General features: G+C 37.0%; 1 protein-coding gene across 1 annotated transcript in view; it reads right to left on the bottom strand.

Moving 5' to 3' along the window:
• Positions 1-12,372, bottom strand: part of VPS8 (VPS8 subunit of CORVET complex) — a 300,882-nt gene that overhangs the window by 232,143 nt on the left and 56,367 nt on the right. Inside the window, exons 16-20 of the mRNA XM_060150214.1 lie at positions 7,676-7,750; positions 6,530-6,565; positions 5,554-5,644; positions 5,080-5,126; positions 4,007-4,096 (exon numbers count right to left, since the gene is read on the bottom strand). Coding sequence (XP_060006197.1) covers positions 4,007-4,096; positions 5,080-5,126; positions 5,554-5,644; positions 6,530-6,565; positions 7,676-7,750 — 339 coding nt within the window. The remainder of the gene's footprint in view (positions 1-4,006; positions 4,097-5,079; positions 5,127-5,553; positions 5,645-6,529; positions 6,566-7,675; positions 7,751-12,372) is intronic.

Genomic DNA, 12,372 nt, shown 5'->3' with positions numbered 1-12,372 from the left:
GCATTTTTCACAGAACTAGAACAAAAAATTTCACAATTTGTATGGAAACACAAAAGACCCCGAATAGCCAAAGCAATCTTGAGAACGAAAAACGGAGCTGGAGGAATCAGGCTCCCTGACTTCAGACTATACTACAAAGTTACAGTAATCAAGACAGTAGGGTACTGGCACAAAAACAGAAAGATAGATCAATGGAACAGGATAGAAAGCCCAGAGATAAACCCACACACATATGGTCACCTTATCTTTGATAAAGGAGGCAGGAATGTACAGTGGAGAAAGGAAAGCCTCTTCAATAAGTGGTGTTGGGAAAACTGGACAGGTACATGTAAAAGTATGAGATTAGATCATTCCCTAACACCATACACAAAAATAAGCTCAAAATGGATTAAAGATCTAAATGTAAGGCCAGAAACTATCAAACTTTTAGAGGAAAACATAGGCAGAATACTGTATGACATAAATCACAGCAAGATCCTTTTTGACCCACCTCCTAGAGACATGGAAATAAAAACAAAAATAAAGAAATGGGACCTAATGAAACTTCAAAGCTTTTGCACAGCAAAGGAAACCATAAACAAGACCAAAAGACAACCCTCAGAATGGGAGAAAATATTTGCAAATGAAGCAACTGCCAAAGGATTAATCTCCAAGATTTACAAGCAGCTCATGCAGCTTAATAACAAAAAAAACAAACAACCCAATCCAAAAATGGGCAGAAGACCTAAATAGACATTTCTCCAAAGAAGATATATGGACTGGCAACAAAGGCATGAAAGAATGCTCAACATCATTAATCATTAGAGAAATGCAAATCAAAACTACAATGAGATATCATCTCACACCAGTCAGAATGGCCATCATCAAAATATCTAGAAACAATAAATGCTGGAGAGGGTGTGGAGAAAAGGGAACCCTCTTGCACTGTTGGTGGGAATGTAAATTGATACAGCCACTATGGAGAACAGTATGGAGGTTCCTTAAAAAACTACAAATAGAACTACCGTATGACCCAGCAATGCCACTACTGGGCATATACCCTGAGAAAACCATAATTCAAAAAGAGTCATGTACCAAAATGTTCTGTTTACAATAGCCCGGAGATGGAAACAACCTAAGTGTCCATAAGCAGATGAATGGATAAAGAAGATGTGGCACATATATACAATGGAATATTACTCAGCCATAAAAAGACACGAAATTGAACTATTTGTAATGAGGTGGATACACCTAAAGTCTGTCATACAGAGTGAAGTAAGTCAGAAAGAGAGAGACAAATACCGTATGCTAACACATATATATGGAATTTAAGGGAAAAAAATGTCATAAAGAGCCTAGGGCTAAGACAGGAATAAAGACACAGACCTACTAGAGAATGGACTTGAGGATATGGTGAGGGGGAAGGGTAAGCTGTGACAAAGCGAGAGAGAGGCATGGACATATATACACTACCAAACGTAAGGTAGATAGCTAGTGGGAAGCAGCCGCATAGCACAGGGAGATCAGGTCGGTGCTTTGTGATCACCTGGAGGGGTGGGATAGGGAGGGTGGGAGGGAGGGAGACGCAAGAGGGAAGAGATATGGGAACATATGTATATATATAACTGATTCATTTTGTTGTACAGCAGAAACTAACACACCATTGTAAAGCAATTACACTCCAATAAAGATGTTAAAAAAAAAATGAATGTCACGCCCTTCATGTAGCACTTGGCACATAATATACGTATTCGGTGAATCTTTGCCAAAAGCCCTCCTTCGTGCCCCTTAGCATTTTGGTAGGCACAATCTGCACCAGACCAGTCTCTTTTCTGACAGTCGTATAGATTCTTGATGCTTTTGGCAAATATCTTTGGTTATCAGCCTCTATCCAACTCTGGTAGCTGTTCTGTGTTTTCTAGACAGATACTTCTCTCAACATTCCTCCCCATTTCCTTTCTCTTTGAATTGTTTGTGGTTATTACATCAGAATTTAAGAATTTCCTGTTCTTTGTGAACCTATTATTATTTTGGAGCCTATGACCATGAGACTGTGCCCATATTTTTTTCCCTAAAATATCTGCTTTCTAAAACACAGGATTCACGAGTGTTATTTTTCATCATTATTACAAACTTTAAAATAAATGATAATTTTCCTATCAATAATCTATCCCTTCTATTTTCCCAATCATTGGGAAAAAGTAAATTCAGGATAATGGTTCCCACCATCGTTTCCTTTACCACCTATGAGACTAAATGATTAATAAATTAAAAATGTTATCAGATACTCTTTTTAGCAGAATGAAACTTCTGACAAATATCTAGATGGTTAAAGAACACATTACTACTACAGTTTGTTTCTCAGTAAATTTTACAATCTCATGCTGAGATTCTTTCATATCTCTCCTTCAGAATATCACTTTTGTTCCTTTCTTCTTTTATAGCTCTACCATATTCTTCCCCAGCAAGGTGGTTTCCATCTTATGTGTACATGCGCACACACGCACACACGCGCACACACACCCCTCATTAGCCCCTCCTAGCATTCCCTATTGGATGTTTCTTTTCAACAAAGTACATCTTCCAACGACCAGAGTTCTTACATGAGTACCATCCTACCACCTCTTGGTAACAGATACCTTCTGGTTAAAATACTAAGTTTTCTTTTCTATATATACTGCATTGATATACAAAATCATATATATACAAGGTACTGTTCCCAAACAGTTTTGTCCCCAAATGCCTTCTTTCTGCCATATGTTTTCCTCTCCTAAGTTATCTACTTTCATAATCTTATATAGGCTTCTTTCTCTTCTTTACTGACAAATGTAATAAGCCTCTAGCCAAAAGGCAGTACAAGTTACTCTGCCAGAAGCCCACTATTGCAGCATTAAAGAGTACAGTTCAGGAAACCAAATCCTGTTTTGATACCCTCCAACTGTTCATTGCCACATCTATCCTTGTCTTCCAAAGTTAAGAGCAGCAAATGGAGATATAAAAAAGATATGAGCTGTGTCTGCTCCTCAGAACTCCAAAACCCTAGATTTCTTTTAAACATTTCTATTAATGTACACAAGAAAAGTTATTTTGACTAGATTGTCAACTTTAAGATAGCAAGGACTACTTACCTTTTACACACTACCGCCCAGTGCCTAGTACATGTTAGACCAGAGGCTGCATCCTTTGACCCATGGGCCAAGTCCTCCCACAGCCTGTTTCTGAATGGCTCACAGCTAAGAATGGTTTTTACATTTTTAAAGGGTTGTTTAAAAACAAACAAATAAAAAATCACTCAGAGGAATATGTGACAGAGACCATATATACCCCAGAAAGCCTAAATTTTCCATCTAGCCCTTCTCAGAAAATGTTTGCTGACCCCCGTATCAGACCCTCAAATGTTTGTTAAAAGAGGAGGCAGGGGGAGGGGAGGGAGCCCTCAGAATGGGAAAGACACAGATTTGCAACAAATATATTTTGAGATCACTGCAAATGGTGAAACTCTCATAATAAGCACTGTGCAGGTCTTTAAGTCATTCCTTGACTTCCATTTTCACTGAGTTTCAAGAGAAACTAAAGGTCGTTCATCAGTATATTTAAGAGATCATAATTTTTTTTTGGCAACGTATCTAATCTTAAATCACAGGTGCTCCTAGGAGAACTAAATTTAAACCTTGGTAGTACACTTCTTCTCCAACTAGCCTAGTTAACATAAGTGTTAGGCATCATCAAGGTGTAAGGTGTCAATTCTCAGGTATGTACCCTCATACGTACATTCTTTCCTTCCATGCAGCACCAAGTGCCTAAGCACTAACAACCCACAACATTTTACTCATCTGTTCCCATGTGTCTGTACACCTGTTACCTCAAAATTCAATCACTGAGAATGCTCCACAAACCCTGTAATAAAGCTCTGAACACTGAAAAATGTTTAACCAAAACATGAAAGTCCCATTCTCATATAATATCAGAGCAGTAGTACTAGACCTATTCATAGCAATGTCTATTAGAAGCACTTGCAAAGGTGTACCTGAAAATGCTGCTCCATCACTTGGATTTTTCCCTGGTCTGGGCACTTTTTTAGAGCTCGATCTGCATAATGGAACAGGATTTCCACCATCTGTAAGGAAAACAGCTTTGTATATAAATTAAAGTATGTCTCTAAAGTTTTTCAATACTTAATATATGTGATCTTCTTAAATAATACAGAATCAGGCTTTGCTATTATATTAAAAATATAATTTAAAATTTTAGTGACTTTATTTCTCAGGTTTTTTTTAACCCCAGCCTAATTTCTTTCAGCCTCAGGGTTAGTACCAATTTGCTAATCTTTCCTAATAAATACCTCCAGGTTCCAGACCTCATTAGTATATATATTGTTCAGGAAATAAAAAGTTTAAGTTTAGCTCTTCAGTTATCCTCTGCATATGTCTTTCCCTAAAGAACACAGACAGCCAATACTTTTTTACCAGATACTGAGAAAATCACTTATAAGTCTCAGGATTGACCAACTTCTGTATATGTTTCCTAAATGTTTATACTAATATGGAATCTAATTTTTACCAATGCATTTGCACAATAAAAAGGAGGAGGAATGACTATAGTAAATGAATTCAAGCAAGTCTAGACTAGGAAAACAAAGCTAGTTAAATATTAACATTAACCATATTAATACTAATTAATAATAATAATAAACATCAGGCCTCTCTGCTCCCTCAGGCAACACAAACACTTGCACATATAGTATTTCTCATTATTACTAATCATTTTATAAAGACCAACAAATGTCAACTTTCTATGGACTATAATTAGGTTCAAAGATAACCCAGATCCCTGGGTTTTTTACTCCTCCTACTGTCTGCTGTCTTTTGGCTATTTTACTGTCTATAATTTTCATGAGAGTGAGCAAGGGAAAAAAGAAAGGGTGATAAGAAGGAATTTAAAAAGCACTCAAGATAACATCAAGGAATTACAATCTGACTTGTTTTCTTAATACACTCTCTTCTTAACTGTAGTCATTTACCTAATCACGCCCAAGATTATTAGCAAATACCAAAGGCAATCTGCACTGTACCCCAGTAAAGACCCTATTAAAATACTCACCCGATCTGTAACAACAGCCTTTCTCTTACTGGCATCCCCTGATAATCCTGCAGAGAAGCAAAATCCAGCGTAAATACAAAGTTAATCCGTATCTTCAGGAGTGAAACTGCCCTGGTCTTCTACTGATAACCTATGCTAACAGCAGATATAACAATCCTTAGGTATCAAAATGCTGGATAATATGCCATAACAGGAACACCTCCCATCTATTGGACCAGATAGCTTATCAATGTACTTCCCTTTTGTTCTAATAATAAATTTTCCTTATGAAATGAATTTTAAAAGTGACATTTAAAATTCTATATCCTGTATTCGTCATTAACCTTTTTCACTGAAAGTCTGTAAGGTTTGATAACATCTTGCTTATAAAATACTTGAACACTAAGTCAAAAGTGTTCTGTAAGTGATTAGTATTATTCATTTTCTCTGCTCCAGAAAAACAACACCTACTACACCGGTGTTCTGTTAACTTACCCACTACTGCTTTTGCTTTTCCTTCATGGAAAGACCATGCAAGAGCCAAGGCTTCTGTAAGACAGTCTTGTTTCAGGAGGTGATCCACCCTCTAAAATGAATAAATGAGAGAAGACAGACCCCTTTGTCTGACCAATCACCAGTCAAAATTCCTATTCTACCTAATATCTTTCCAGAAGTTGCTGCTTAGTAGCTAAAATTATTCCAATAACCATGTGAATATCTTATGTCCAAGAAAAACAATTTCTTAAAGCACTGGACAGTACAGTGACTGTATAGGCTAGTATAAGCTGCCACAAGGCCTAAATATGAAAAGAGGAAACAGCTAGAATGTCACTGTAGCAGAAAAAGCTAGTTATCACAACATCCATTCACTCCCTCCTCTTTCATAACAAATCCCAAGTTTATTTGAGACAGCAATAAACCAGCTAAAGGACATTTCTAAGACTCCCTTGTAGCCACTTGGGGCCATGTGACTAAGTTCTGGCCAATGATAAGTGGAAGTGCTATCTGGACCTTTCTGGGATGTCACCTTAAAAGGCCAGGGCCAGCCTTCTCTTCTCTTTCCTCCTTCCTGGAATGTGGATTTAAAAGCTGGAACTCCAGCAGTCATATTGGAACATGAAGTGACCTTGAGACTAGAATCCACACACAAGGATGGCACAACAGGGTAGTATGCCAAAGACCACGGAGTTGCCATACTCGCCACAGACTGCCTACCTCCAGATTGCCTTTACATGAGAGAGCGTTCTTTTACACCACTGGTATTTTGAATTTTCTGATATATGCAGCCAAACCTTATCATTAGTTATAGTCAGTTTTATCAAATCAAGTAGATAGTTACAATGGTTTTGATGTACACTTCTGAAATTAAAAAGCACAAATCCAAATACTCTTTTTCTGCAAAGTCAGAACAAAAAACGTTAAGATGCTCTCAATTCAATAGTGCTACCATATAAAATTACTTTGAACTCACCTCTCTCCAGCTCCTCAGCATCATCACATAAACAGACTGGAAAACAAAGAGATGGAAATTAAAATGATCATCTTTAACAGACTTGTTTGAGAGACACATTTGTCTCAGTCCTACATCTCATTTTACATCTCTTTAAGTAAAAACATTTCATACTACAGTTAAAAGTATTTACTAAAGGGTCTTCAAGGGCCCACGTTAAAGAGTAAATCAAACATTTAAAGGTCAGTAAGTCTACAGTCCAAGAAGGGGAGTTAATTCCACGGACAAGGAAGAAGGAAAGTCCAATCTCCCAACATGTTTCTCCGTGCTAAGTTTTTTTTTTAATTTATTTATTTATTTTTGGCTGCATTGGGTCTTCGTTGCTGTGCACGGGCTTTCTCTAGTCATGGAGAGCAGGGGATACTCTTCGTTGCGGTGTGTGGGCTTCTCATTGTGGTGGCTTCTCTTGTTGCGGAGCACAGGCTCTAGAACGCAGGCTCAGTAGCTGTGGCTCACGGGCTCTAGAGCGCAGGCTCAGTAGTTGTGGCGCTTGGGCTTAGTTGCTCTGCGGCATGTGGGATCTTCCTGCACCAGGGCTCAAACCTGTGTCCCCTGCATCGGCAGGTGGATTCTTAACCACTGTGCCACCAGGGAAGCCCTCCATGTTAAGTTTAAAAAAAAAAACCCACAGGAACAAATTGACATACAAAAAGTTCCTATTCTAAGTCAAATGTCTCAATGCATTTTAATATACCCTAAGATGATCTAAGCTAAAGGACATCTTAATTACATGTCAAATATTAATGATAAGGTATCTTCCTGGTCATGAAAACATAAATGTGAAGGAACATTATGAAAGTATCCCTCTGAACAAAGAAAACCAGAACCTAAACAAAAGTAAAAATACAGTATGTCCAGAAGTAGAGGAAATAAATTAATTAGTTGTAAAGCACAGAGAACTATATTCAACATCTTATAATAACCTAAAATGAAATAAAGGGGCAATCTTAAAAAAAATTAATTAAAAATCATCTAACCCCTAAAAGTTTTCGATTACTGCTAATCAGTAGTCATTCTGTAATGCACTGCCCTCTTTACCAGCAACCTCCTTCAGCCCCTACTAACCTGACACAAATGCACACCAAGTCACAGAGTGGAAGTACTTACTTTTGTCCCCAAATAAAAGATCTGACCACCATAGCTACTGATGGATTGATAACAAGCCTTCTCTCCAACCAAAGCCTAAAAAAAAAAAATTTTAAGGTAAAAATTACATGCATTAGGAGTCTCAAGTTTTAAAGAATGTGGATTACAGAGACAACATGGTTTCATCCCATAAGTGAGTGGGGGAAAAAAATGTCAGTCAAGTGCCAGTCTGTCAGTGGAAGTGGCATGAAGGACAAAGTGCAAAAAGTAATTCTCTGCTTATATACGGTCTCTTTATTTTTCAGAGTAATGCGTAAAGGGAAGAACATGCCAACTTCTAAATTTGAAGCAAAATTGTTGCAACCTGCCCACTACTGGATGACAGGTAGTCACTGCTTCTGGCAAAGAATAGGGCTAATTGAAATGGTACCTCCAAGTTCTTTGAAATAAATATCAACAAAAAACACAAGAGGAAACAGGAAGATAAAGCAGCATAGTATATGAAAGTCAGCACAGCCCAGCAAAATAGAAACGAAACCTCCTGTCTGATAAATCTGGTTGCAAATTCTGGCTCTGTCACCCAATAGGTGACAGAGTTTAAACAAGTTTCAAACTTCTGACAATTACATTTTTCCATCTTTGAAAACCATGCAGTTTCTGGGAGGCTTAAATACATTAATATTTATAAATCTCCTAAAATATGTAAGTGGTCAATACTGATAACTAGTAATTTTTCTTAACTTTTTATCATGAAAATTTAAAAATATATACAAAGGTAGAGAGAACAAAATAATGAACCCAATGTAGCCAGTAACCAGCTTCATTAATTATCACTTCATCACCAATCTTGTTTCATCTATATTCCCACTGACTCCCCTATAACACAGTAAAAATTCTGAAGTAAATCTCAGATCTTGAACATCTCATTTACAAAAATTCAGTAATGTGCACAATAAATAAATCCTTTCTAACGTAACCACACAATTTCATTGACAGGCTTTCAAAAATTAACAATCATTCCTCCATGTCAAATATCTGATCAGTGTTTGGATTTCAAATTTTCTCATAAATGTCAAATGTTATTGAGGTTTCTGTTTTGTTTCTACATTTCACTTGTTTAAATCAAGACCCAAATAAGGGCCACACACTGAAGCTGGCTGATGCATCTCTTAAGTCTCTTTTAATCTACAGAGTTTGCCTCTGTCTCTCACGGTCCTTTATTTTCCTTGAAGTTTATTTGTTGAAGACGCTGGCACACTTATTCCATAGTTTCCTACTATCTGGATTTTGCTAATGGCATCCCCATGGAATCTTTTAACATGTTCCTCTGCTTCTGTACTTCCTCTAGAAGATCAGAATCAGGGTTTTTTTGGCTGTTGTTTGGTTTGGTTTTCTGGTAGTACCACTTTAAGTATGACGTTAGCGGTAGGATTTTTGTAGATGCTCTTTATTATCAGGCTGAAGAAGTTCCCTTCTATTCCTAGTTTGCTAAGAATTTTATCAGGGATACAGAATTTTGTGAAATGCTTTTCTACACCTTTTGAGATGGTATTATGACCTTTCTTTTACAATAAACTAAATCAGTGAATTACACTTTAAAAATAAATTATTTATTTTTGTCTGTATTGGATCTCCGTTGCTGTGCGCGGGCTTTCTCTAGTTGTGGTGAATGGGGGCTACTCTTCATTGCAGTGTGCGGGCTTCTCATTGCGGTGGCTTCTCTCATTCTGCAGCACTGGCTCTAGGCGCACAGGCTTCAGTAGTTGTGGCACGTGGGCTCAGTAGTTGTGGCTTGCGAGCTCTAGAGCACAGGCTCAGTAGTTGTGGCACATGGGCTTAATTGCTCTGTGGCACGTGAGATCTTCCCGGACCAGGGCTCAAACTCGTGTCCCCTGCATTGGCAGGCAGATTCTTAACCACTGTGCCACCAGGGAAGTCCCTACATTGACTTTTAAATGTTAAACCAGCCTGGCATGACTTGGATAAACACCATTTGACCATAATTACTCTTTTTATACATTGCTGGTTTCTATCTGCTACTATTTTAAGGATTTTTGCTTCTCTGCTCATGAGGTCATTGGTCTAGCATTCTTTATTGTAATGTCGTTGGTTTTATTATCAGAGGTAAGCTGGTGTCATAAAAAGAATTATGTGCTCTCTTTTTCTCTATTTTTAAAAAGATTTTTGTGTAAAATTGATATTTTTTTCCTTGAATATAATAGACTTCACTAGTGAAGCTATCTGAGCCTGGACTTTCTTTTAGGAAATCAAGTTAATGTACAGCCACACAAGTACAACCACTTAGATTTCCACTTCTTGAGTCAGCTTTGGTAATTTGTGCCTTCCAAAGAATTTTTCCATTTCATCCAAAATTGTTTAATTTATTGGCATAAAGTTATTCATATTATCTTTTTAATATCTTTAGACTCCATAGCAACCGCACCTCTCTCATTCCTGGTATCAGTAATTGTGTCTTCTCTTTCTCTGGATTAGTCTCACTGGAGGTTTATCAATTTTATTTATCTTTTAAAGGACAAAATGTATTTTCTTTGATTTTCTCTATTGTTTGTCCATTTCCTACTTCACTGATATATGTTCATCTTTATTATTTCTTCCTTTTATCTACTTCAAGTTTATTTGCTCTTCTCTATTTCCTTAGATAGAACCCTAGATAATTGATTTGAGATCTTTTTTTCTAATGTATTTAACGTTATAAATTACCCTCAAATTTTTTTTTAATTTATTTATTTTATTTTTGGCTGTGTTGAGTCTTCGTTGCTGCGCGTGGGCTTTCTCTACTTGCGGCGAACAGGGTCTATCTACACTTCGTTGCGGCGCACGGGCTTCTCATTGCAGTGGCTTCTCTTGTTGTGGGGTATAGGCTCTAGGCGCACAGGCTTCACTGGTTGCAGCACACGGGCTCTAGGGCACACAGGCTTAGTTACTCCATGGCATGTGGGATTTTCCCTGACCAGGGATGGAACCCGTGCCCCCTGCATTGGCAGGAGGATTCTTAACCACTGCGCCACCAGGGAAGTCCCACACCCTCAAAATTAATTTAATTATAGACCACAATTTTTTTCTGAAATACAGCTGATTTACAATGTTGCGTTAGTTTCAAGTCTACAGCAAAGTGATTCAGTTATACATATATATATATATTCTTTTTCAGATTCCTTTCCCTTATAGATTATTAAAAGATATTGAGTATAGTTCCTTGTGCTATACAGTAGGTCCTTGTTGGTTATCTATTTTACATATGGTAGTGTTTATATGTTAATGCCAAACTCCTAATTATCCGTCCCCCTCTTTCCCCTTTGGTAACCATAAGTTTGTTTTGTATGTCTATGAGTCTGTCTTATAAATAAGTTCATTTGTATCATTTGTTTAGATTCCACATACAAGTGATATCATGATATCTGCCTTTCTCTGGTTTACTTCAGTCAGTATGATAATCTCTAGGTCCATCCATGTTGCTGCAGTATTTCATTCTTTTATGGCTGGGTAATATTCCATGTATATACCACATCTTCCTTATCCATTTATCTGTCGATGGACATTTAGGTTGCTTCCATGTCTTGGATATTATAAATAGTGCTTCTATGAACATTAGTGTGCATGCATCTTTTTGAATTATAGTTTTGTCCAGATATATGCCCAGGAGTGGGATCACTGGATCATATGGTAATTCTATTTTTAGTTTTTTAAGGAACCTACATCCTGTAGCTGTGCCAATTTACATTCCCACAAACAGCGCAGGAAGGTTCCTTTTTCTTCACACCCTCTCCAGCATTTATTATTTGTAGAGGTTTTGACGATGGCCATTCTGACTGGTGTGAGGTGATACCTCATTGTAGTTTTGATTTGCATTTCTCTAATAATTAGCAATGTTGAGCATCTTTTCATGTGCCTATTGCCCATCTGTATGTCTTCTTTCGAGAAATGCCTTTTTAGATCTTCTGCCCATTTTTTGATTGGGTTGTTCGTTTTTTTGATATTGAGCGGTATGAGCTATTTGAGACCATAGCTGTTTGATATGCTGTATTTTCACTTTCGTTTAGTTCAAAATATATTCTAATTTCCTTTGAGATTTCTTCTTTGACTCATAGGTTATTTATAAAAGTGTTACTTAATTTCCAAATATTTGGGTTTTCTCCGGATTTACCCTGATGATTCCTTCAACAATTTGCTGTAGTTTGTTTTACGGCCTAGCATACAATCTATTGGATGCTCCATGTGCACTTGAAAAAGTTTGTAATTTGCTTTTGTTGGGTGGAATATTCTATAAATGTCAGTTAAGTCAAGTTGGTCAATGATTTTTTTGCCTTCTATACCCTTGATGGTTTTGTCTACTAATTCTATTACTTACTGATAAAGGAGTTTTGAAATTTCCAAACTCTAATTGTGGACTTGCCTGTTTCTCCTTTTAGATCTGTTAGTTTTAGTTTCATATATTTTGAAGGTCTGTTATTGGGTGCTGAAACCTTTAAGATTGTTATGCCTTCTTGACAAATTAACACTTTTTTATCAATTTGAAATTTCTCTTTATCTCTGACAATATTCTCTACTCTGAAATCTACTTATCTGATATTAAAATAGCCATTCTAATGATTAGTGTTTGCATGATATGTCTTTTTCCTTCCCCTTACTTTTAACTTGTCTGTGTCTTTGTATTTAATATGAACTTTTTGTAGACAGCATATAGTTGGTTCTTGCTT

This window comes from Lagenorhynchus albirostris, chromosome 5 (assembly GCF_949774975.1).
Source record: "Lagenorhynchus albirostris chromosome 5, mLagAlb1.1, whole genome shotgun sequence".
NCBI lineage: Eukaryota > Metazoa > Chordata > Mammalia > Artiodactyla > Delphinidae > Lagenorhynchus > Lagenorhynchus albirostris.
The sequence above is the reverse complement of the archived record's forward strand: the minus strand, read 5'-3'. Positions and strand labels throughout refer to the sequence as shown.